The 27,046-nt window shown below is 46.0% G+C and overlaps 1 protein-coding gene across 1 annotated transcript in view; it reads right to left on the bottom strand.

The window, feature by feature from the left end:
• CSMD1 (CUB and Sushi multiple domains 1) overlaps positions 1-27,046 on the bottom strand; it is a 1,850,581-nt gene that overhangs the window by 260,751 nt on the left and 1,562,784 nt on the right. The window contains exon 30 of the mRNA XM_038560546.1: positions 17,669-17,871. Coding sequence (XP_038416474.1) covers positions 17,669-17,871 — 203 coding nt within the window. The remainder of the gene's footprint in view (positions 1-17,668; positions 17,872-27,046) is intronic.

Below are 27,046 nucleotides of genomic sequence, written 5' to 3'. Positions count from 1 at the left end.
AATAAAATCTTTTTTAAAAATAAAAATAATAGTCATTTATGATGGAAACCCCCCAAAAAGGAGGAGATGGGGGTTTATTTTCATATTTATAAAACCTAAATTATTTCCTGATCTGGACCTCATAATCAGAAATTTAGTTTTCCATTTCATGACATTAATTTTTAGAAATGGCTAATGGAGCTGGGTTTCCATGAAATGTTTACAAAGGCGGCAAAAATCCTTGTGTAGAGCTGAGTGAGAAACGTGTGATAAATACAAAGCGCAAAATTATTATTTTTTATGAGCCACATTAAAAACTAACCAAAGAATACATACAAAAACACAGTTGACTCTACAAGCTGCCACATTGAGAAAAACCTTATCACATTGCAAAAAACTACAGATGGCAAAGCACAAGTTTTTACGTAAAAAACAATTAATCGGGGGCAATGATAGCACTGTGCCAACACTGCCCCGCGTGTTAGATCTGTAGCCCTCCTGGGCGACAGTCGCTCATTTTCTACCTCTTGACGATGATTCCAGATTAGCCTGCCTCCTTCGTGGGTAAGAGGACTTCGGTTTTGACCCTTCGCTCATCTACTGAATAGAGCTTTAATCTCGCCCTTTTCACTCAGGCCTACACCCGAGGAGCCGGGGACACCGCGGGGTCGCGCTCTCCAGGGTGACCCTCATCCCCAGACTTGGTGCCCTGAACGTGAACACCCGAGGAGCTCGACCATGCGCTCCCCGAGCAGCGCGTCCGCGTCTGTGCCATGAGACGCGCCCTTGGAGAAAGGACAGCCTTCGGTGGTATTTAGTCGAAGGCATCTTTTCATGTGGTGACGTCCACATGGACGGGATTTTTATTTTTTTGTTGTTTTTTTCCCATGCAAGAATGTTCGGTTATGGTAAAGATTGTTCAGATCTCAGCCAAAGGATTCACAAGTGAATTTCTTACTTTAGGTTCTCACTTAACCTAAAAATAGCAGGTTAAAGTAAGAACATGTTTGCATTTGTTCCTACTCAGTAAATTGCAAAGAGAAAACAGAACAAAACACAACGATTGAGGTGGGGGTGTGTTTGCACCCGGTCGTGTGTGCCCGCGTTCAGCGTCCTTACCCAGCGCCTGCTGGGTGTCAGGTAACGTTCTGGACACTTGGGCCACATCAGTCGGGAGGCTGGTTGGGACCCTTCCCCGTGTGAGCTCAGGCCCTGGTGCGGGGAGGCGACAGGAAGAGAAGCCATTGCAATCTGCTGGGTCACCAGGACAAGGGGGGGCAGGTGAAGAGCAGGGGAGGGAGGGGGGCTCCCTGCTGCCAGCTAGGGAGGTCGGAAGGTCCCGAGACGCTGCCGTCGGAGCCATGGTGAGGGGGTTGTTCACGCAGGCACCTAAGGCCTCCAAAGACCCTGAAGCCAAGTGGGCTGAGCACCTTCCCAGGGTAGCATGGGGATGGGGGTGGGATGGGGCCGAGGCAGGAAGGGGCCAGAAGCAATGTGGGGGGAGAGAACTCTGGCAGGTCAGGCCCGCGGGGCCCGATTTGCATCCCTGCAGGGCTCTGAGCACAGCAGTGGGACACGCAGCTGACTGTGTAAGTGTGGGTGCTGCGCCCAGGACGGAGGGCGGAGGGCGGGCGCCCAGGGAGGCCAGTCAGGAGGCACGAGGGGGCGCGGGGGGCGTCTGACTCCCGACAGGGCTTAGAGACAGGCCCCTGGAGGGGTCAGGGTGGATGCACACAGGACAGGGGCGAGGAGGAGGGCGGCAGGCAGACGCCAGGGTGTCCCCAGCAGCCCTCGCACCCCCGCTCGAAAGTCACGTACAAATCACTGACGGCTGCGCCCAGGGACAGGGGATGCTCAAGGAAACCGGCGTCTCTGAGAGGAGGAATACGGGGCGGCTGCCAAACAACGGGCGCTGGTTTCATCCTCTTCGTCACCCTCAACTGTTAGAACAGTTCCTGGCATGTTACACTCAGTAACGCCGCCCCGTTGGTTGGTTGAGCTAATGAATTAATAAACAACATTATATATACTTTGGATGAATTTAGGATTAGACTTCTCAGGATTATAGTATTAGATTCGCTTTGTCTGCAAGAGGTTATTTACTTTTCGATGAGTTTACAAACCAATCACAGCGATCAATCAAACTAAACTTGTCTTTTTTTGTTATGATGTCTTCCTTGGACGTCGTAACATCCTACTTGCAACTTTAATGTGTACTAGATGAGAGGCTGGTGTTCCTAGCTCGCCCCCCAATCTATGGAACTGGTGAGCCTGATGCAAATATTAATTGACTGATCGAGCTTGCTTTTAACGGCCCCCCCACCAGAGTTGATAAATGACGGCCCGAGGTCCAAATCTGGCCCAACACCTGTTCCGGTAGGGCTGGCAAGCTAAGGGCGGTTTTTACCCCCTTTAAATGGTTGAAAAATATCAAAAGAAAGATACTATTTCGTGATACGCGAAATTCAAATTGCGTTCATGAAATTCAAGTGTCCGTGAATATGATTTTATGGGAACACAGCCATGACCGCCCCATTATGCACCGTCTATGGCTCCCTCCGCATCACAACCGCGGGGCTGGGATTACTGCAGCATCGACTAGCTGTGACCTGCAGAGTCTGAGACACTTGCCATCTCCCTCTTTCCAGAGAATGTTTGCTGGCCCCTGGTACAGACAACAGTCGTGTGTTAACTCTGCCCACTCATATGGCCTTTTCCTTACCCTTATATTGATAATTTAAAGTTTAAGAAGCTTTATCTCTTTAATCCTCATGTTCTTGAGTTAAGAAAACTGATTTAAATTCTTTATGAATCAAATTCTTTATGCACAGGATAAGGTCGTCATTTTTCTGAAAATTTCCCTTCTAGGTTAGATCCTAGTCATGAGTAAGGACGTCTTCTTAAGGGTCACAGACTCTGTTTCATAGGATAAACACTAACCAGCAGTCAGAATTCTGTTCCATGTGCAGTAGTGCCTAAGTGGCTGAAAAAAGCTTAGAAAATACACAGAAGGAGAAACCTTGACTCATCCATCCATCGGGGTGCGTCCACTCAAGCCTGGGCTCTAAATTAAAGAAAGTGGGTCTGAATTCCACAAAGCGCCACCTGATTAAGTCTCAACATACTTCCTTTCATTTCTGAAAATGTCCAAGTCCTTCAATAATTGGAGACACCAAGTCTTCCGAGAGCTGATGATCACTCAAGCACATAGGGGAAGAAAGGAATCTATCTTTCTCTGGATTTCAAAAGCGGCATGTGATGCTGGAGCAATACACAAGAGTGGAAAAAAAAGGGGGGGGACGATCTCGACCTAAGTCTCACACCTGATATGAAAATTATTTTACAACCGATCACAGCTTTCCATACAAAAAGCAAAATTCTAAAACTTTTTTTTAATTTTTTTTTTATTTTTATTCATTTATGATAGTCACAGAGAGAGAGAGAGAGGCAGAGACACAGGCAGAGGGAGAAGCAGGCTCCACGCACCGGGAGCCCGATGTGGGATTCGATCCCGGGTCTCCAGGATCGCGCCCTGGGCCAAAGGCAGGCGCCAAACCGCTGCGCCACCCAGGGATCCCCCAAATTCTAAAACTTTTAGAAAAATGTTCAGGAGTTAGGGCAGGGCAAGGAGTCCTTAGTTAGACATGAAAACAAAAGTCTGACCCATACAAGCACATTTTGATGAATTAGACATCTTCGTATTAAACCCTCTTCTCTATGAAAGATTTTGTTAAGAGGCTGAAAAGACAAGCTATGCACTGGGAGGAAAAGTCTGAAAGCCATATATCAGACAAAGGACTAGTATGTAAAATGCATAAAGGATGCACAAGATGGAAAAAAGAAATAACCCAACTAAAAAGGGCAAAAGGCATAAACATTTCACTGAAGAGAATACACAGATGGTAGATAGGCACGTAGGAAGACGTTCACAATCACTAGCCCTCGGGAAACCGCACGACCCCTACGAGGGCAGCCAGCTATAGGATACATCACTATGCTCACGCGTATACACACGCACGACATAAACGCTGGTGAGTGAGGACGCAGAGAAGCCGAATCATTTATGCATCGTTGGTGGAAACAAAATGGTTCAGCTACTCTGGAAAATGATCTGGCCGCTAAAATCTAAATGTTCGATTGCCATTCGACCCAGAAATTAGAGTTCTGGGCATTTATCCCCAAGAAGTGAGAAGTTATGTTCACACCAAAACGTGTACACGGATGTTTATAGCAGCTGCACTCGTGATAGTCCCAAACCAGAAATAACCCAGCCATCCTTCAACAGGGGTGGTGGTGATGGAGCACGCCAGTACAGCCCTTCCGCGGAGTACTATTCAGCAGTATAAAGGAATACGCTGTGGATACAGGCAGCAAGCAGGTCGAGTCTCCCGCGGCTAGGCTGAGTGAGGAGCCCATCTCAAGGGACGACCTACTCCGTGACCCCTTGCATAGAACATTCTTGAAATTACAAAGCTAATGGCAATAAAGAATGGGTTAATGGTTGTGGGGTTTAGGAAGGTGTGGGTGCAGGAGGGCCGTGGGTGTGGGTATTTGGTGTCTTTGGTGATGAAGGGTCCGTATGTTGACCGTGTCGATGCCAATGCCCCGGCCGTGACATGCACTCTTGCTTTGCAAGCTGTTGTTATTGAGGGAAACTCTGTGAGGGCCCCATGGGATCTCTCTGTTTTAATTCTTATAGGTGCATGTGGATTTTTAATGACTTCTAAAGAAAAATTCTAATGTAAAAAATATAAAAGTTATACATATACATATTTATAAATTTTAGCATTCATTTGAATCGCATACAGTGCATATAAGCCGCTTCACGTATAAAAATATTTGTATTATATAAATTATGTGTATATGCACATTTCATTTCATAGTGAAAGGGATTAAAATTTTTATCCAGTCACAAAAATCACGTATTTCTGAATGTTTCTTCATGACAGAGACAGTCTGGGTTTCCCGATGGTAAATTCGGAGGGTAAATATTGGCCAATGCGAAGATGGACCCTGTGTCATCTTTGCCCTTTCCTGGGGACAATGACAATTTCTTTTGGAAAAAAAAAATATATATATTTTCTTTTGGAAAAAAAAATATATATACTATATAACTGAACACAGTTACTACTCCCCCAGGAGGCTCCACGAGCCCTCTCACTATGAGCCAGGAGCCAAGAAGAACGGATCAAAGGGCGAGGGCTCCTCGGACAGACGCGTTAAAGCCTCCGAAAGCGTGTAGACTGCAGGCTGCCGGTGGAAGCACAGGTGCCGAAACAGATGTGTCGACAGAGCGAGTGACATTGTAAGGAAACACTAAATACCCCTGGATCTGCCGCTCGAGTGTCCCGTGTCACAATATTTCCAAAGTGGAAACTTTGCCTTATGATCTTTATGCTTCAAACGTGCTAAATAGCTATGAAAATATGTCACAGCTCTACCCACTGAACACGAGTACACAGGGATCCTACGATTAAAAGAACCTAATATGCTACAGAGATGAGTCGACAGCTTTGCTTTCGCACAGAGGAATGTGTATTTCATTACAGCCAAACCCCGTCTGAACCCCATAAAAATGTTTCATGCTGGTTAAATGAAAATATAATAGTTTAAGAAATGGTATTGATACGGCAACTATTAAATGACACAATGGATCCCCCACCCCACAGATTTCCATTTTTTAATTCAGGTGTCACTCCCTTGCTTTTTTCCCCCCTGCTTAGTCCGGTCTTACATTTGGATTCTGATTCTCCTATTGGTATTTTATAATATTGGGTATTTGTTTTATACTAACTTGGTTAAGGGACCACTGGGTGGCTCAGTGGTTGAGCGTCTGCCTTTGGCTCAGGGCGTGACCCCAGGTCCCGGGATCGAGTCCCCATCGGGCTCCCTGAATGGAGGCTGCCTCTCCCTCTGCCTGTGTCTCTGCCTCTCTCTGTGTGTCTCTCATGAATAAATAATCTAAAAAAACCCTAAAAATATAAAAGATTAATAGTGTTCACAATAATACTTGACTCCCTTGTCCTAATCATGTTCCCAGGACTGCAGGGTGAAGCAAGCAAACTTCTTGAGTCAGGGACTGTGCAGTGTCTGAGACAATTACACTAATTAGCACTTTTTCTTCCATCACGTAAAATACAGAAACTTATGACAGCAAGTACAATTATCCTTTGAGGTTTAAAAAATACTAATCCAGTTAAAGTCGTTTTGAAAACACCTTACGTCTGATAGTAACACTAGTAGTTTAATTTTGAATGTCCCAAAAAATCCTGGCTGCGTTTTGCATCCTCATGACTCCGAAGGATCCCTCACTCTGTGAACCACAGCAACTTTAATTTCTTTGTATCTGAAGTCAAAATCAAAATAAAAAAGTCAACCCTCACCCTTCAGGGAGCCTTTTCTAAACATCTTCCCACACAAGTAATGATGATTGAACTGATCATCTGCTCTCTAATAAAACAATAAAATAAAATACAATTAAATCTGTGTATTGACAAAGAACAGATCGGAGGAGAGGAAACCATTACCATCAAGTTTTTCATCAAATTTTTGCAAATTTGCCTATTATGCATTGATTTCAAAGGCATGGTTAATAATCTGAATACGTTATAGAACCCTCTGCTGGTGGCAGCACTGCGAAGAACTGACATCTTATCATTAGCTTGATAAAGCGATATTTATTTCTTTAAACTCTTTTCCTGTTTTGAGGTCAAAACTCCAGTATCTGAATGCTTTCTTGCCAAGCACGAGTCAGGAGAATCTTCCTACCGTCAGTCTGGATCGAGTGGTGTGAAGCAGGAGGCCAAAGGGAGGGGAAAACCTAATTTGAGAGCTGCAGACTACACCATTGATCACGTAACGCTTCCCCTGAGTCTATTTCTAGAACTGAGAATACATAATGGCAATTCTTTATGTTTGGAGAAAACTGATAAGTCAAAGTGCTTTCATTTTCTGTACCGTTGGGTATTGTCTGCATCAAAACTGTGCCGTGGTAGGCACGGGATTATGTCCCAATTTAGCCTAATTACCATGGAAATTATTGCTAAGGAGCTTGAGTTACATGCTCACGTTCACATCACTAAGGATGTGGCCAAGCCCCTGGTCGCACGTCCTCGTGCACGGAAAACCCCGCCTCTGCGTCGCTTATTCTAAAAATCAGGCAAATGTGTGTGCGTGCGTGTGCGTTCACGTGGTATGTATGTGTGCCGCGTGTGTGCGTACATTTGAGACCATGCAGTTTGTCACGGTCCGAATCAGTCTTATTAAGCTTACGTCATACATATGTAATTTATATGTAAATACGTAATAAGGTTATAAAAGTAATTTACGGTGAGTATTACGATGGAGAAGTATAAAAATCATATAAAATGGGTTCTTATTTATTCTTCGGATTCAGAGAATCTCCTACAAGGGGTTGGTGTTCGCTGCAACTTGTAAAGGGAGGACGGCGGGGGCGGGGGCGGGGGTGCAGTCTCAGCCGGGGGGGGCCGGGTGAAGGTGTCAACACAAGAGGAAAGCCTGTGGAGGAGCGCAGGTGAGGACGCAGTGAGCGAGCATGGAGAGGGGGACGGAGGCTGGACGGAGGCTGGATGGCGACTGGATGGAGGTTGGATGGAGGCTGGATGGTGGTTGGAAGGAGGCTGGACGGTGGTTGGACGGAGGCTGGACGGAGGCTGGACGGAGGCTGGACGGAGGCTGGATGGCGACTAGATGGAGGCTGGACAGAGGCTGGATGGTGGCTGGATGGCAGCCCCAAGGTCATACGCCACAGCTCGGCTCATACTCCCACGGGAGCAAGAAACTAGAGCAGCTTCAAGCAGGTGCTCAGCTTGACCAGATCTGCTCTCTGCCCAGGCGACTCTTCTCAAATACAAGTTCAGCACAATCGCCTGCTCCGGATGGCCCCTTGGACCAGAATCTGGTGCCAGAGGAGACCTGGCTGCTGGGTGGCCTCTGTGATGAGGGCCCCATGCTGATCCCCCGAGACTGGCTGTGGTGATGGACCAGGGGTCTAGTGGGGGGAGAGACACAAGGCGAACCCCAAAAGTGGAAGACGGCAGTCCTAGGTGTGTACTATGAGATTTGAGTATCTACAGACTCAGGGTAAGGCGTAGGGAGAGCGAAGCATGAAAACAAGGAAAGAGAAAGGCCCGCACGCGGAGCACAGTCCCTGCAGCAGCTGCGAGGTTAGGAGGAGCCCGGCTCTGGGGAAGGGGCCGCTCGTCTGGGGAACAGGAGGGAGGAGACACCCATCCCCACTGATCTGGATGTGGTTGGACGGAAGTGGAAGACCATCCTTGGTCTTGCTGAGGTGTGACCGGAGGTCACCTGCTAAGTGACAGAGGCTATGACAGCTTCGATGACTTGGGGAAAGTGGTGATGAGTGGAAAATGATAAGGCGAGTGGGGATAAGAGCTCACCACACAAGTAAATTGAGCCCTGGGGAGGGGGTGGCCAATGTTCACAGTGGACGACGCCGGTGGCTTCTGTGGCTCTTGTCAGGGGCCCTCCCAGCCAGCATGAGAATGAGGCAGGTGACACCCGGGGCAGGTGACAATGGCAGGAAGCCCATAAGAGAAGGGGGTGCAGCGTAGCGTAAGGGGCGCGGTTCTACGGAAGGCATTGCTGGGATAGAGAAGAGGAGTCGTGAGGTAAGAGGAAGGCCTAAGGTGGAGAAAGCAACAGCCTCCAGGCCCCAGTAAAGGCGAAGAAATGAGGTGAACGGGGCGGCGGGGGAGTGCGACGCAGGGGATGGGAAAGACCAGCGAGTGGAAGACAGACATGTTCGAACTTAACTTTTCAAGCGTTTTAGGGGAAGCATGGACAGTGCACATCTCGGGAGGGGTTCGGGGGGTGAAGTGGAGAAGACCAAAGGGTTGAAGACGGGCCTGGGAGTCCCAGGGCTGGAACGCTCATCCTTGGGAGGGGAAGGGCGCGGTTAGGATCCGCAGGCCCAGACAGACACAGGGCATCGCCGTTGAAGGGCATGCGTGGTTCCAGCGCTGCTGTAAGCGGACACTCTGTGGACGTTGGCTGTCTGATGCCTTTCCCCCTGTCGCTCTCGGTGACTGCGGTGATCTCTGCCTTCGCCACGCTGGGTCTTCAGTACCGGCACGGCAGCAGAGACGTACCAGGCAGGGGTCAGATATTTGTTGGTGAATAAATGCCACACATCCATGAGTGAATAAGTAAGTAGTTAAATTCCTTACCGCCACGTTACTGCAGTTGTGGTGTCACACACATCATGAGGCCAAGGGTAGCCCTCGCCCTGGGCAGAGCGCACGTAGACGGTTAAACTCCATGTTTATTGTCCCAGGCGATTTGCATTTTCGGTGCTATTATTACTGACTCCACTTATTTTTGAATGACATGTTTTTAAAGACATTGTGATGATTCAGTCTATTAAATTTGGGAGCATTTCCCTTTCCTTAAAACAAGGTTGCACAAGTCTGCCTAATATAGCATGTGTTGAATCAGAGTTTGAGATCCGTGGACAATTTTATGTTGAAAAGTCTTAGGGAAGGGCTGGCATGCTGTGACTGCTGCCTGAGGCCTGATCAATGAGCTTCGGGCACGGGCAGGATTTATATTAGCAGAAAGGCAGTTATAGGTGGTATTCCAGCTGGTAGTTCTATAGAAAAACGTTGATATCCTCTTTTTTTTTATCAAGCATCAAAGAGACATCCTCAAGAAAATGGAACCATTGTGCACTGTGGGTGGGAATATAAATTGGTGCAGCCACTGTGGGGAACAGTAAGGAAGTTCCTCAAAAAAAATTAAAAAGTAGAGTTATGATATGACCCGGCAATCTCACTACAGACTATTAATCCAAAGAAAATTAAAACAGGATCCTGAATAAATATCTTCACCCCCATGTCCATCGCAGTGTTGCTCACAGTAGCCAGGGTATGGAAACAGCCTGCGTGCCCAGCAATGGACGGATGGATAAAGAGGATGCAAGCCCATGGTATGCATCGATCTCTACATCTGTCTGTATCTATATGGATACAACGGGATATTATTCCGTCTCAAAAAAGAAGAAGATTCTGCCATTTGTGACAACATAGATGGCCTTGAGGGCATTGTGTTAAGGAAGATACGTTAGACAAAGACAAAAAATGCATATCTCATCCAAGGAATAGATTGTGATAATTCAGTCTATTAAATTTGGGAGCATTTCCCTTTCCTTAAAACTTCCCTTCCCTTTCCTTAAATTCTAAGGAATAAGTGAGATATGGACTCTAAGAAATACAAATCAACAGAATCAGAGAGTAGGAAGGCAGTTTCCACGGCTGGAGATTGCGGGAAACGGGGAGATGTTGGTCGAGTTGTACCTACTTCCAGTTACGAAACAAACGGATTCCAGGAACCTAGTGCACGGGATCATAGTGCGAACTACCATATCGCACGCCTGAAAGGTGCTCAGAGTAGGTGGCACGTGTTCTCACCACTGTATAGAAACGGTGATTATGTGATGTGATGCGGGTGTTACCGAGAGCGAAGACGTTGATCGCCTTGCAAAATATAAACATCATCAAATCGCCAGTTCTATACCCTAAACTTATACACGACTATATTATATTTCAATAAAACTGGAGGAAAAAAAAAGATATATTCTCACAAACAGGAAATGTGTCATCTACGTGTCCTGTTTCTCTCCTTCTAGGTGTCTCACACACGTAGGTGTCAGACAAAACTAATCATGGCTTAAATCTCAGCTTTCCACAAAATGCAGGATTTTAGAGCCTCGGCTAAAGTGGCATTTTACGCTCAATCGATTCAGGACCTATGCTTCGTGCCTCGGCCACGAGCTGGGTGCCGGCAATCGAAGCTCAATAAAGCCCTTTGGGCCGGAGCTGTTCCCAGGCCACGCGTGTGTGCAGCCAACATAGGAACCGGTGGGCAGGGCCCCATCAGTCCCGGGGGAAAGTCCCGGGCGAGCAGAGGGATCAGTGGTTCTCACCACCTGCCCCCACAGAAGCCTGCCTCCTGAACCCAGCGTTTGCGGCTGGTCTGTCCCCTAAAACGCGCCCAGTCTGGTCGGCACCTGGCAGCTCCAATGGCCTGTCCCACCATAAACAACAAATGTTTTTTTTTTTTTCCTAAGCATAAAACTGTACCTATTAAATTATCTTTCGATAAAGCAAATTAGGAAGAGATGTCGTGTAGCCACTAAATTACAGCTGAGATTCACCAAGAAATCAATGTCACCAAATCTGAGATGCGAGGACGCTGTAGAGCTGTTTTCCCTAAGAAGGAAGAGCCGAGAGTCGGGGCCACTGCAGGCTCAGCGGAAGTTGATTTAACCCCCGGAGTAAAAGGTCAGTTTTGTGTGCTGAACTCCATTTTCTTGCATTTTATGCATGATTAAATGGTAATTAAGTCTTAATGAAAAGTGTTGGGCTGATTACAATTAGCATAATTGCACTAGTCAGTGCGCGTTCGCATGTTTTACATGCTGTGCCGAGCTGGCAGGACAATGGGGCTTTAATGGGGTTTGCGTATCTTGTGAGCATCGACAGCTCATTTCCTAGCGCAGAAAAGCTGGTCTTACGGTAAAGCGAAGTCAACACACACGTCGGGAAGCGTGGGCTACCTCCCCTACTCCGTCAGTAGCCATTAAACACACGCAGGCCTGCGGAGCGGAGAACGAGCAATTACTGTTTCCATACAGGATGGAACGTATGTGTAATTTCCGGCAAACAGCGGCTCCCGGTCCAAGATTATTTTAGAGCAGGGGAAAAAAAACAAATGATCGCGTTTTAATGAAATAACCAAATTCATCAAATGACAGATTAAACGCTGTTCATTTTTAAAAAATGGATATTGAGCTTTATAAAACAAAAATGCCCTGTGTGGTTTCCAAACGGTATCAAGATATTAAATAATCGGGGCTAAATGAATGTATAAATAATTATAAGACATAAATGGTCAACAGAGATGCGTGACTCGTACTGAATCTGTATAATGTGTTCTTGACCAGTCAAAACACAGCCCATAAGGGCCACTAAACTGACGGTAGACATCATATACAGGTAACTTATCTCATCTGTCAACGTTGGATAAAAACACACCCAGAGGTGAAAGAATCTTGGTATTAAAATTGGCATTTAAATATTTACTACTAAAATCTTCTATTAGAGGTTCTGAATGAAGCTAGCGTTAATGCCAGAGGCATCATTTTCCGTAGACGGCCCGCGGTGCTCGCCATGCGATCAGAACCATCCTAGTATTTCCAAGCATATTCAATTAGCAAATACTTTTTAGCCACCAATTATATATCATGTTGCAGAAACACGAATACAGTCTGCCCTCCAAGAACTTAGCCTAAAAAAAAAAAAAAAAGAACTTAGCCTGGTAGCTGCAAATAGAGCGCTCACACGCCACGGGACAGGCGCTGTCACGGATGGATGGTTAAATGACAAATGGTTCTTCCCGCTGAAGGGACCTTAAAAGGTGACGTGGCAATACTGGGCCTTAGTAAGCAGCGGGGAGGGAAGGACGTGCATGTAGGTCTGTAAAATAAGCACACGCCGTACGTGTGGGGCAGATGGAGGGGTCGTGTCCCGCTGAAGGGCAAGTTACAACGGGCTTGACGGGAGGGGGCAGTGACTGTGGGCGACGTTGAAAATGGGGATTAGGGCGAGTTTGCATAGAAGACTTGAGAGCCTTTACTTCGGCAATAGGAAGAGTCTGAGATGGGAAGACAGTGGAGGGTTCTGACCAGGAGCGAGTTGTCCCATGAGGTGCCCCAAGACAGACTCATCCCGCTTCCCACGCTCAGGTGAGTCAGTACACGGGCAAGGGCAGGACATAGGAAGCTGTTCCATAAGACACGATAACCCGGCCCCATCCCGGATGATGCCCATCAAGGTGTTAGCAGGACAGGTTGAGGGAATTGGTGGGAATTGGGGTTTTGACTACGGACCCTACTGAATTTGTTGTTGGATGATATGTGGGTGTGAGACAAAGGGGCTGGTAAAAAATGACATCAAAGGCTTTGCCCTGAGCAGCTAGCAGAATGGAGCCGACGTCTGCGGTGACGGGAAAGCCTTCGAGGACGCCGGGCTGGAGAACAGACGGGGTTAGAAGCGTGGGTGAGTGTCCGTGCCAGCTTGCCCGCTCCCTATCTCCACATCGAAGCCCAGAGGGAGCTGGGTAGGCCGCGGACGCTCAGGGGAGAGGAGTTGGGAGGACGGCTCGCAACACCTGAGGGGTGAATGCTCGTGGAGGAGAAGCACGTGATGTCACCCTGGGAGAGGACAAGCAGCAGAGGAGGCTGCAGTAGAGAGGCCACTGCACGCGGGCGGGGGGCGACTCGGAAGGAAAGCGAAGCTTGAAGTAGTTGACGAAGCTGTTTCAGGGACAAAACAAAATCAAGTCGAAAATCAAGCAGCTCCAACTCAGTATGGGGTTACGTGCCTGAGGCCCAGCAGCAGCGATGTCCGATTCTTATGCTTCAAAGTCATTTAAAATCTGATGATCCGGGATCCCTGGGTGGCGCAGCGTTTTGGCGCCTGCCTTTGGCCCAGGGCGGGATCCTGGAGACCCGGGATCGAATCCCACGTCAGGCTCCTGGTGCATGGAGCCTGCCTCTCCCTCTGCCTGTGTCTCTGCCTCTCTCCCTTTCTCTCTCTGTCATAAATAAATAAAAAATAAAAAAAAAATTAAAAAAAAATCTGATGATCCAAATGTCTCCAGGAAAACCAGTGTCCAAATGAATGTTTCCCCTCCAATAATTCAGTGGTACCTATAATCCGTAATCCGCATATCACGGGCATACCATCAAGGTAAAACGGTTTACCAAGAAAACTAATTTAATACTATCGAATAAACGGCCCCCTTGCCTGGCAGCGGCGGTCCTACTTGAGGTACCCGTCACATGAGGGGGATATTCCTTTCAGTTCCATTGTTTTAGGTTTTATTTTGAAATCATAGTGCAGCGCTATCACTTCAAATTTTAACATTAACTTGGCTGATGAATGGTAAAACAATCCAACATACACAAGGTATCAATTTTTTTTCTTTTTCTTTCCTTTTTTTCCTTTTTTCTTTCTCTTCTATTTTTGTTTTTTTTTAAATTTTTTTAATTTTATTTATTTTTTCTTTTCTGTCTCCAGATCGCAGACACAAATACATGGACTTCTCCTTTCTCCCACTCACAGACGAGGAGCAAGTCCTGTGGGTCTGGAGGGACAGGCTCTTCTGCAGATGGTGAGGGGGCTCGTCATCCCTTTGCTCTAGAAAGGCTGCAGCTTAAACCCGTTTTCTCGGGGGAGCCCCGCAGTGAGGAAGGGAAGGCCCTGCAGTGGCGGTAGGGGGGGACACATTAGCCGTGGGCTGTGGCGGGGTAACCAGCTGTCCCAGCCCGCGCTGCCGACGGGGTCCTGGCCCACGGCAGCGTCGGGTTTATCATCCGACTGGAGGGCTTCCGGAGCCTTCTGCACTGAAGTTGGGCGAGACCCGGACAAGCTGACAAGGCAGTCACTCCAGATGTAGGAGTCAGCTTTCCATGCAGTTCTTGGAGACACGGGGGCTCATGCCCCAGGGTCCCGCTCCCACTGGTGTCAGGGTGGTGGGTTGTGCCGCGGGGTTCACGGGGCAGCCTGGATGCCCAGTCGGCGAGACGGCCCACGGCCCCCACGGGAGCCCATGTGAGATGGGGCCGCGTGGCTGTGGCACCCCCACCGAGCCGGTGACGACCGGGAGCAGAGAGGGCCCGGTCCCTCCCACTCACCACCCAGAATACGCTCCGGCTCCAAACCCGGCAGGGGCCCCGCAAGGTCGACTGACCCCGGGCTCCTCATCCACCCGAACGTGCTGAGGCTGAGCTGGATATGATGTCACGTGGATGAATGAGGTTTAGGATTCGACTTATCAACTGAGAGAGTGGGACACACTCTTGACTATTTCGTAGACTTGTCCGTGTTACTTCTAGAATCGTGTTATTTAGGGTCCAACACAAAATATACGGTGCACTCCCAATAGGATTATTTGAGGGCGTTTCTTCAGAAGGCCAATCCCAGGTGGAAGTGTGGTTCCTGGAAACTGGCTAAAAAACCCGGAAAAGACCATGGGTGGACATGGCTTGAGAAAAGCAGTGAGCTTTGACTGAGGGATACAGTCAACCCCAGGGTCACCAGCGGGGGAACCAGGGTGTTCTGGTCCCTGGGTCTCTCTGCCCGAGCCCCCCATTGGATGAATCCAAGCCAGACAGCAGACCTAGTCCACACACATTCCCTTCTAGGGTCAGAGAGTAGCTCGATAAATGGTAGAAGATATTCGAAAAAGGAATTTCCCCTTGGAAATTGGTGTCATATCCTCAATCCACAAACGAAGCAATAAGGACAGAGATAGAAGGTCAGTCACAATCTTTAGAGGTCAAGCGAGAAATCCACGTTTCCTAAGTCAGAGTCCAGGACAAATTTTTTCTAAATTTTGTCAAAAAAAGTCTTTATATCTTGTTGGTTTGCTTTTTTTATAGAGTTTTAAAGACAACCTTGCAGAAACCAACTCATAAAAGAGCCTCAGAGTCAACAGCATACTTCTCCCCTAACGTGGAATTTCCCAAAGCAAACCCGACGCACAGACTTATTCGCTGGAAATGGGGGAGGGAAAGTTCACATGAAAGGTCTTGTCAAACCATATGAAATTGCCAGTTGTCAAACATTTTTATGTATAAAAATGACAATTTCTCATGGTTCGAACCAAAACACTTGAAACACTGAATCCAAAAAAAAAAAAAAAAAAGCAAGTTTCATTTCTGTAGGAACTTTAATGGATGGATATGTTCATATTGATCACTTCCTAAAGACCAATTTATTAATTATATGAGGAGAATCAAAATGTCTATGATTTTTAAATAACTCTAATAAAGAGCCTCTTAAAAAAAATAAATAACCCAGACTGGGTAGATGTTTTTTTGAAGAGAGGGAAATCATGAAGGAACAGAGAAAAATAGTGGTTTCTGGGTTCTGCAAGAATTTTAAAAAGGGAAAAAAAAATTAAAAGGCCAGGGACAAAACTAAACATCCTATTACTCTACAATCCAGCAATCACACTGCCCGGTATTTACCCAAATGACCTGAAAACTTAGATCCGCACAAAGACCTGCACAAGAACATTCACAGCAGGTTTGTTCACAATCGCCAAACCTTGTAAGTAGCTAAGGAGCCCTTCCGTAGGTGAGCGCATACGTAAACTGGGGTCCACCCAGAAAACAAAGTATTTCCCGTCACTAAAAAGGGGAGAAAAGACATGGAGGAAACTTGAATGCGTGTCACCGGGTAAAAGAGGCCAGTCTGGACAAGCTACACACTATGAGTTTGATCCCATGAGACTCCGGGAAAGCCGTGGGGACGGTCAGTGGATCTCTAGTGGCCAGGGGTTGAGGGCACAAGGGAGGGACCCGCCGTCGGAACACAGAGGATGTGCAGGCGGTGAAACGACCGTGGGGACGCCCGTCGTTAAACGCTCTCTAACCCCACAAATGTCAGGCCTCCAGGGGGGCCCCAGCATGAACTAGGGGCTCTCGGTGACGGTGATCCTCCCACCATCCATCACAGCAGGTGCACAGCCCGGTAGGGGTGCTGATGGGGGCTGGGGGGCACGTGGAAACCTCTGTGCCTTCCTTTCAATTTTGCTATGAACCTAAACCTGCTGTTAAAAAAAAAAACGCATTAAATGAAAAAGAGGCCAGAAAAGTATGGAATGAGTAGGAGAGAGAAGCAAACGCAACCTCACAGCGTTGCCCGCGTTTTTGTTTTGCCAAATCAGGACGGTAAATCACACGTCTACCATCTACTCAGCACCGTTTCTAAAGATAAGAGCAAAAGTCTTGCAATAAAGGAATTTCCTCCCAAGCCAGGTTAGCTGGAACAAACTCACCTTTTTTTTTTTTTTTTTACTGGAGACCAGCAAGTAAAATTAGCCCATGTTTGCAAATTCCTGCGCTGGAAGCACAGTGAAACCAGAGAGAAAACATTGTGCGGACAATAATCTCATTTTTATTAGCGACCTTTGAAAGCATTAAACTGGGCTAAGCCCATTTTCTTACGTAAATCCTAAACATGGCCCACCAGCGACCTGCCAAGAGGTAGTTGAGTCGGAATGTGCTGGTGTGCAAATTCCACTTGTTCTACGAGCGCGGCTGACCCTGTGCAGCACCGGGTTGTGCGACAGCCCCGCGAGCCGCCCTCTGAAGGGCCTGCACGGGCACCTTCCCCAAGGTGTCTGCACTCCCTCCTTCTCAGGGAGCCGCTCATGGGCCGGGTGGCCTGGGCGGAGATGCTCCCCGGGGGGAGGAGGTCGGGTGTGCAAACACAGGGTCCCGTGGGCCATCCCGCGGGGGGCACTGCGCTATGGGAACCTCCCGGAGTGGCCCCGAAGGGGGACAGCACAGGGCCCTTCCTCCGGGTGGTTGGGGCTGACACTCATCACGGCCGTTGGGCAGCCCCGCTGCAGAGATGTCCCACACACTGGGGGCCCCGGGGACCCTGGTGCAGGTGTGCAGGGCACCAGGTAGAGGACCACCGCCGCCTCGGCCCCTCCCTCCGGCGCGGTGCGCATCCTAGGCCCCGGCCCACTTCTCCTGAGCCCCCACTTGGGAAGCCTGCCTCAGGCTGCGCGGCAGGACCCGGGACATGGCCAGGGTCCACCCTCTGGCCAGGGACACACGGCTGCCACCTACTTGAGAACTGGATGGAGAAGCCCGACTTGCTGATGAAGAAGTCGCTGTCGAACTGCAGGGTGAGCGAGCTGAAGGTGCTGTGGATGTCCTCGGGCAGCAGGGAGCCGCTCCACTCCTTGAGCAGGATGTCGCTGTCCACTGGGCCGTCCCATACCTTCAGGATGTCGTGGGCCGTCTCCGTGTCGAACACGATGAAGTGCAGGCTGCGGAGAGAGCACAGCCGTGGCTTACTGCGAGTGGCCCCCTCCGCCCTCGCCTGCGGGTCGCCTGCCGGGGCCTGGCCCCGCCGGGGGTGGGGGGGGGTGGCGGGGAAGCATGATGCAAGCGCCCCTGACCTCGGGCCCACCACGGAGCTGAGCACCAAACTCTTCCTTTCCAGCGTGTCAGCTGGTTTCTAAGGCTCAAAGCTTTCCCGGGCTCCCACACCGGAGGTGAGTTTGACACCGCTTTGCTCTAAGCTAACCAAAGTGGTGTCGCTGTGGATCTGCGATGCCCACTGGGTGGGAGCGAGCGTGCCGCGGGCCGGAGAAACAGGCTCCCAGGTGATGCCCCGGCGCCAGGACACGCTCTCGGCCCGGGACCATCTGGCCCTGCGTTGTGTTTGTTTCTCTAAATTTTATTTTCTGAAAATGCGTTGAGTACCAACACACAGACGCAGGTGTATGACACAAACTCCTGCCCCGAGAAGGTCTTAGTATGCCTCGGCCAGGGTTATGGACCTTTCCAGGCTGTCCTTTAGCGGCAGAGGCAGGGCTGCAGGCAGGCCCAGGGCTCGGCTACCCACCCCCCACCCCTCCGAACCAGGGTCTCCCGCCTGCCTTGGCCGCTGCTTTCCCCTCCGCAACCTATTGCACAAAATTGTCAGGGGGATAAACATCGTAATAAATGACGTAAGGAAAACAGCACAGGAATCCCAATAATATCTTTTGGGGATATTACGTATCCAAAGAGAGCCCGATCTCACCGTGCAGGGGGTGTGACCCGGGCCGCATAGTTCTAGGACATTTCCTGCGAAATGTTTCCAGGAGAGAGCAAAGCACAGCATGGGGCAGGTGCTCTGCGGCCTCCGCCACCCATGTAACACGCTGCCCTGCTGGCTTCAGCCCTTTCTTTAAAAATAAAATCTTAGGGACGCCCGGGGGGCTCAGCGGTTGAGCGTCTGCCTTTGGCTCAGGTGGCGACCCCGGCCTTCCAGTCCTGCATCGGGGTCCCCGCGGGGAGCCTGCTTCTCCCTCTGCCGGTGTCTCTCTCTGTGTGTTGCAGCATGAATAAATAAATAAAATCTTTAAACACTAAACTAAACTAAAATCTCACACATGGAGCCGTACTGCTCTGCTTTCCCCTTACTTGTCAGCTCTTCCTCTCACTCCCCGTTCCGAAATGTTCCCATTTACACGCCCCCATCTCGCATTTCCATAATTGTCACCGTCGTTGCGTGCATATATGTATATATATCACCAGGCAATATATAGTCCTAATTTGTATAGTTAACACTAATTGCATAAGAGATGTCATTTTGGCGTGTATGTGCTCCTACCACTTTCAAGTTGCTTTTTTACATTCGGCGTAATTTCACATTACTTGCAAGCCCTCTATCCCGAAAAATGTAGATTTTGTTATTTCACTTTAAAAGCATAAGTAAACGTGTTTTTGTTTTTGTTTTTGTTTTTTTTAGTCCTTGTCCTGTTCTGCATTTTCTTTTTTGTGGGTTTTGTAGGGGGCGGGTATTTTTCTTGAAGTATAATGGGCACACAGTGGCAGGTGAGTCTCGGGGGCACAACACGGTGACTCAAGGAGTCACTGCGTCCTGCGGAGCCCCCCTGGGGGTGCACTGGGCTGTTTCAGGCTCCGCCCAGGGCCGGCAGGCACCTAGTGTCACGATGGTGCGCACAAAGCTTTGTGGTCTCACATCGGCCGCAGTCCTGGGGTGAGCAGCGCCAGGCGCTGCAGGGTGGGAAAGGCCTGCGGGACGGGGAAGACGGGAGGGCGCAGGTCGGCTCTCGAGGTCGAGGGACAGCTGCTCCCACGACCCGGGAGTTTCCAGGACAAGTCGGGGTGGGACACAGAACGGGTGCCACCCCGCAGGGCGCGATGCCTCGTCACAGGCCGTCGGCTCCCAACCACCTGCAGGGTGCCCCACGTTTGTGACGTGCCCTCTCTTCTGTCATTGCTATTATGGTATTTTCTACTATAACATATTACATCATTATTCTTTTTGCTGAAAGGTTTCAGTACAGCCCTTTTCATTTTAAGAAAAATCTGCTGCTGCATAATGTGGCAGGAGGGTTTCCCTTTTACCTTGCTATGTAGTTGATCATTAAAAAAGTATTAAATTCGATTAAATTATTTTTTCCTACACCTATTTATAAGATCACAGAGTTACTATTTAATAGATGGATTACAAAGTTCAGCTCTTAATTTTTATTATACTTTTTTATTTTTTATTTTTAAAATTTATTGTACTTGACTTGCCGTCTGACATAGTCATCTTAGCCTCATTAAATAAATAAGACTGTTGTCTTCTTTTTTTTTTTTCTTTTGACTGGAAGATTTTTCTAATACATTGATGTAATGTAATCTATTATTTTCTTAAGTTTTCTAAAATCTCATCTCTACCATGTGGGTGTATTTTAATTTCCATTCCTAATATTAATTATCTGGGCCTCCTATATGTTATCTTAGTAAATCACTGCAGTTATTGGCCTACTCGATGATACCTTTTCAAAAAACAGTGTGGGTTTGTTAATCCTCTATTATAAAATAAGTAATTGAGATAGAAAAACATTAAGTTGGTTAGACAAATAGATCAATGGGATGGAATAAAGTTCAGAAACAGGATATATCTATAGATCTATCTATCTATAATAAAAATCACATTGTAACATACCATGAAGAAAGACTGACTTTTCAACAAATGGCCAATTGAATTTCACTAATGATAACAGCAACAACAACAAAATACCTGAATGCTCTTCATACATACACAAAACTCAACTCCAGATGAAATAGAGACATAAATGTAAGGGTAAAATAAATCTGCAAGAAAACCTAAGATAAGATTTTTATAACTTTTGAGAGGCAGAATTTCTTAATCTGGACCCCAAAATACAAACAACTCCAAAAAACATTTGACATAACACAATTCAAACACAGGTAAGAAGCCCACTATCTATGAAACAAAAATGAGTAAAAATAAATTTTACTCATTGAAGTTAAGGACCTGTGTTTAACAAAGACATCATGATACCAAAAGACTGACCATAGAGTATAAGGTAAGTGTTAAACATATAATTAGCAAATATTTGCATTCGGGGTATATAAAAACTATATACACATCAACAAGTGATAAATAGGCATTCTGGTACAGAAAACAAAAGGGCCTAAAGATTTCAACTGGCAATTCACAAAAAAATGATATTCGAAAGGCAAATAAACATACAAAAAAGTGGTGTCTTTACTCAGAGACATGCAAATTAAAACAACTACGTATCCATTAGAATGGCTAAAATGAAAAAGACAGTCAATGCCAAGTGTAGTTGGAAGGTGGAAACCCTCAAAGTCTTACCTACATGGTGATGGGAGTAAGGATAGGTACGGCCACTTTAGAAGATCCTTTGATAGAATCTGCTGTAGCTGAGTCTAGGACTCACCACTACTCAGACATTCTAACCCTGGGTATGCATCCAAGAGAAAAACATGCATGCGTTCACCAAATAATACATGAAAGCATATTCAACATGGCAACCCAAACCAGAAAAGGAATGCACATGTCCCTCAACATCCAGAATAAATAAATAAATTGTGGTGTATTCATGCAATGCAATAATCTAGCTCTATCAGTGGGAATGACGGTTGAAGAAATGATGATGTAACACTGCATAATTCCATTTTATATAATGTTCAGATTAGGCAAGACTGATCTGAAGGTTATAATTATTATCCTTTTTTTATTTTTTTTTATAATTATTATCCTTGAGAATGAATGATTCAAATGAAGCCGAAAGGACACATGCTGTGTCTTGATGATGCTCTATTTCTTTCTCTGGTTGCCGGTTACATGGGTGTTGTTTTGTGAACAAGCCATACACCGATACTTTGTGCAGCTTCAGGTATGTCTGTTATATGCCAATGAGAGGCTTTCACAGACAACCAACCCCTGCTCCTTGGTGCCATGAAATTTGCCAATTTGGAAAATGTCTCATGATTCCAACAAAAAATATGATATAACAAAAATTAAGTACAAATAAAGTAAGAGCCATTTAGAATTAAAGAAATACTGAAAGTCGATATGGCAGACAGCATACCACTAGGTAGGGAACATTTAAAAATCAAATAAAATATAATATCATCCTTAAAGAACTCCTATTCATTTCAGGCAAAGGCGTGTGAGAAAACAAAAACCCAAATCCACTGCAAGGCACAGCATCTCAAGCTCCAAACAGGTATGAATAAGGCTGTAGGTCAGCATAGAAGGGCACGTGTCCAATTCTGCCTCAAGATGTCTAGGACAGGTCTTGTCAGGCAGGGAGAAATAAAGAAAGGAATTCAAGTAAAAGAAGAGAGACAGAAATGAGTAAACAAGTAAGTACATAAATATGACAAAAATATTAAAAAATAAAAGCTAAAATAAATATAACAGATAAAATGTTGGAGAGACTTTTTTTTTTTACTACAAAACTGACAAAGATTAAAAGACTTTTTTGGGTTTTGGTGAAGACATGAAGAATCTTCCTTTTCATACATTGTTGGAGGTGGTATCTACTCTTTTTAGAAGCAATTTTGTAATGGCTATAAAAATTTAAATGTGAATATACAACATGGCTGGTAACAGGGAAAAAAATTGAAAACAACTCGATCACCCCAACAAGGTATGGTTTAAACAAATGATGGTGCATTCAGGCAATGGAATATTATGCAGTAACTAGAGGGAATGAGGTAGGATTACTAATAAGAACCTAAAACATTGACTATCTTTATTAAACTGAAAAAATGTTCAGAATAACATATGGCATGATACTGTTTTTGTAAAAATAATTCAATAAAAAGATAAATGAATAAATAAAATTGTATATGTTCAGGCTCTCATAGAGAAATTATGGAAATATATACCAGATTTTCAGCTGTACTTATCTTTTGCATCTAGGAAGACAGTAAACTACTTTGCAGGCTTTTCATTTTTCTCTAGCACTATTCTAATATTTTTAAAATAAGGGAAGAAATAGATACTTTGAATAGCATGCCAATGGGCTTCAATTTATCCTGCACATAATAAGCAGACAGAATAAACATTTTTTGAAGTGGGCAAGTGAGACGATCTGTTTTGTTTTATAGAAAGATATATAGTAAGACCTGGAAGAAATGTTTCCACCATTTCACCCAGCAAAAATTCTGTGGTTGTTTTTTCCAATGTATTAATTACAAATAAAAGCAAAGGTTTACTTGCAATACCATTTGGTATACAATTATGTATAATATCAAAAATGAAGAAAAACACAAATAACTAACAAGAGACAATATTCAACTACACACGCACTATAAAATATGCATATGTACATGCAAGACATGTCAGCATGTTAACAATCACATCTGAAAGAGGGATAACGGGAGTCTTTTTAAAATAACTTTCAAAATGTCTTTATATGCCTTTATTCTTCAGCCCTTAAATTAATATTTTTAATAAACAAAATAAAGCGCGTTCCCTGAGTGAGAACAGGGGAGTGGAAAAAGCCTTGCAGTCCGTTGACAGACCCCATGTGTTCCTAGTCTGGAAGAGGGAGAGTTGGAGCAGTGGTGGGTGAGCAAGAGCTATCTGGGAGCTTCAGTCATGGGAGTAATGAGACAGGAAGATAGCAGGAGTGTGGGCTCAGGAGAAGCTTGTGATATGAAGAGTTTTGCCTTCAATCCTTTGATACATGGCTATGACGTTAACACAGATAATATGTTCAGAAGGAACATAGCTGTAGGGCAGAAATACTGAGTTCAGAGATGATAATAGGTTATTTTTAGATGGGATAGTAAGAATGGAAGTTTTGTTGAGGAGTTGACAGTTTAACTGGGTCCTAAGAGATGGGAAGAGTCTGGAGATGAGGCAACAAGGAATAATTGGGGAGAGCAGAGGTCAAGAGACAGGGCCGGTAGAGCCGGCTGGGATTAGGGACCAGTATGTATGTGAGTAGTTAGAGATAAACGTGTAAAGGCACAGTCAGCCAGATGAAAGGGGGTATTACAGCTCTGGTTAAGGAGCTTATGCTTGCTGACTGGCGATGGGAGTGTTTGAGAGATTGGGGAGGGTAAAGCATGGATTTGGAAAGGTCAGCTGGGACAGGATTAAAATAAGGAAGGTAATGAGCACGTTAAGTACGGAACTGGAAGCAGCAGATAACAAGAACAGAAGATAAACAAATGGAGCGCTGGCAAGGCTCTGGCTCATAGGAAGCTAATTTGGTCTCAGTGCTTACAAGGAAGAAATTTAATGCAATTACCAGAGGAATGCTGTGAGACAAATGCTAACAGCCTTCCTTTTGGGGGGTTGGGGGCAACACTGGAGACTGAGGAGGAGAAATAATGAAGAACAGAAGGTAATCCTGGAAACTGGAATCCCCAGAGACTTGGAGGCAGGTGCGCGTTGCAGACACAGGGAGAACAAAAGCAGAAACTGGAGCAGGGGGTGATACCTGTAGTAGTGGAGCTTAGGTGCCTGGAGGGCATCTGTGGGGTGCTCCGTGTGTCTGAAACATGGCTAATGCCAACTTCTCCCATAACTCTGTCTCCCTTCCACCTGAATTTCACCTCCCCTGTTACTGCTCTTTTTATTTCCATACTTCCATTTTTTTTTTGGCCAATGCCCTTTCTCATGCTGTAAAATGCCCAGTGGGTTTATTGCAGGAGACAAGGCGGCAACACAACATGCTTTGCTGTCTGTGCATGAACTGAAGAGCAGATGCTCCGTGCTCAACTATCCAGGGACTGTGAGAGAAGGCGCGGTCAGCCGGGGGTGGTGACGTGCCTCCGTCATTTGTGTAGTGATATGGGAAGAGCTGAAAGAGAATTCTGTCTGTGATGTGGTTCTTCCCAGTCTACAGATTTCTACTGGAATTTCAACTGTGTTGTTGGAGGGTGGGTGTTAATTAGACAGTCATAACTGAAATCACACGTGTCGGGATCCCACAACGTGAGGAGCACTTGCAGAGCTCTGGTCTCACCCACCGTCTCCTAAGTGGCTGGGGAGGTACACTAAACCCGGAGGCCATCCCCATGGCCCCACACTAAGGACTGAAGCCAGCCCAAGACATAGCAGACTTGATAGCGCTGCTGGTCTCTTCCCTCTTGTGGACTGAAATTCTCTCGGCTAGTAAGTTCTTCACATTATTTACAAAAGATGGGCATGACTTGTGTTCTTGCTAGGAAAGGAGACACCTTGGGTGGTCTGTTTCTGGCCCCCTCCTATGTCACCCAAAGGCTTCCGACTTAGGCTACCAGGATATTTGCTAAGGCTCATCACTGAGATTGGACAGAAGTGTCTAATGAATGGCGGTGACTCGCTTGCCATTTTCATCTTTTTTTTTAATTTTTATTTATTTATGATAGTCACACACACAGAGAGAGAGAGAGAGGCAGAGACATAGGCAGAGGGAGAAGCAGGCTCCATGCACCGGGAGCCCGACGTGGGATTCAATCCCGGGTCTCCAGGATCGCACCCTGGGCCAAAGGCAGGTGTCAAACTGCCGCGCCACCCAGGGATCCCTCATCTTCAAAAAAAAAAAAAAAAAAGACTTAATTTATTTATTTGAGATAGAGTGAGAGAGAGAGAGAGAGCAGGGAGCAGGCCCAGAGGGAGAAGCAGAGTCCTCACTGGGCAGGGAGCTTGAGAGAGGGCTCGATCCCAAGACTCCAGAATCATAACCTGAGGTGAAGGCAGATGCCCAACAGACTGACCCACCCAGGCACCCTCACTATTTTCCTCTTGACTCTATTTCTTAGGAGGATCTTGAAGTCTGGTGAAAAATGAATTAAAATATCCCTAGAGTTTCAAGCCACGTCTCACTATACTCTTTTCACCAGCCGGTGTGTCCAGGAAACATTTCCCGGACACATCAGGGTGGGACGAGGACCACCAGCTCACATTTCACTTTCTGTAAAAGTCGACATAGGGACAGTTTGGACAATCTTGGTAAATGTTTGATGTGCTTCTGATGTTTCTCATAATCCATGAGCTTTTCTAAAATAATTCCCCTCAACCATACCTCGAAATGCAATTTCCTGTGAACGATTAGGAACAGACATACTTTCAAAGTGAGTTATAGCTGTGCTCAGCAATGAAATACACGGAGTCTCTTGGAGAAATGTTTACATAGAATGCTAAATGTGGCTAAATTTACTACAATGTCTTGTGATTAGACTTTTAATTAAATTCGGCTCAGGTAACTGCTTTATAGAATATATGTTAAAATTACAAACCTCTTGCAGACCCAAGTGCCATATAACAGTAACTATTTAGGGTCTTCTATTACCTTGAACAAAAAGTTATAGCAATATGCAATCAGAAATTGCTCTGGGCTTCAGTGAAAAATAGGCCCAGGAATAATTGGCTCTGAAGTGTGTTGAAACCATCCCTTTTATAATTTCTGGGGGCCTGTGGCTTATTCATTTTTTGAGAGGGAAAACCATGTACGTTAAAGAAATCATAGTCTGAAAGTGTAATGATGAATTCCGTTTATATAAACTCATGTTTATATAACTGATGCATTCTTCATTATCAAGTAAACAGTGTAGTTAATGTTGGATAAGTTACCAGCAGGAAAACGAAGACTTGGTAACTCACCAACAAATATCAAAGCTAAGACCAGGCCCTATTTTTCTGAGTTTTAGCACCATTCTAAGCCTAAAATTGTACATCCTGTACTTTTTAGTATGTTTTTTCCCCAAAGTACCACACTAACCATTATATATATTTTCTTAATGAAATCACTCGAAACCTTTTTAGATACAGTTGAAGAAATTAATTATAAATATTGATATTTCTTTTTAATTTCCTTATCAGAAAGGGCTTTATGGCTTAAATCAGAAAGAACTATATATAAATTGATAAGCTCCCACGTGTGAAAAATATGGAAGAGACATTAGACATTCCCAGAACAAAAAACTGGCATCTTTTCCCCCCTAGAATCCTAATAGTTAAATATCAAACTCAGCACATGATATAAAAGGTGTACATTTTTTATTACTTCAAATCATTCTTTATTACTTTCTTTTCTCTTTTCTTATTAAAATGTTAATGAAGTATTAGATTCACCTGCTCATTTTAATTCTCAGGAAACAAATTGCAAAGGAACTTATAAAAAAAAATGCCAAAAGTTGGAATCCTCCTAAAATAGATCC

Source organism: Canis lupus, chromosome 16 (assembly GCF_011100685.1).
Source record: "Canis lupus familiaris isolate Mischka breed German Shepherd chromosome 16, alternate assembly UU_Cfam_GSD_1.0, whole genome shotgun sequence".
NCBI lineage: Eukaryota > Metazoa > Chordata > Mammalia > Carnivora > Canidae > Canis > Canis lupus.
Note: the sequence above shows the minus strand (reverse complement) of the source record. Positions and strands in the feature narration are given on the sequence as shown.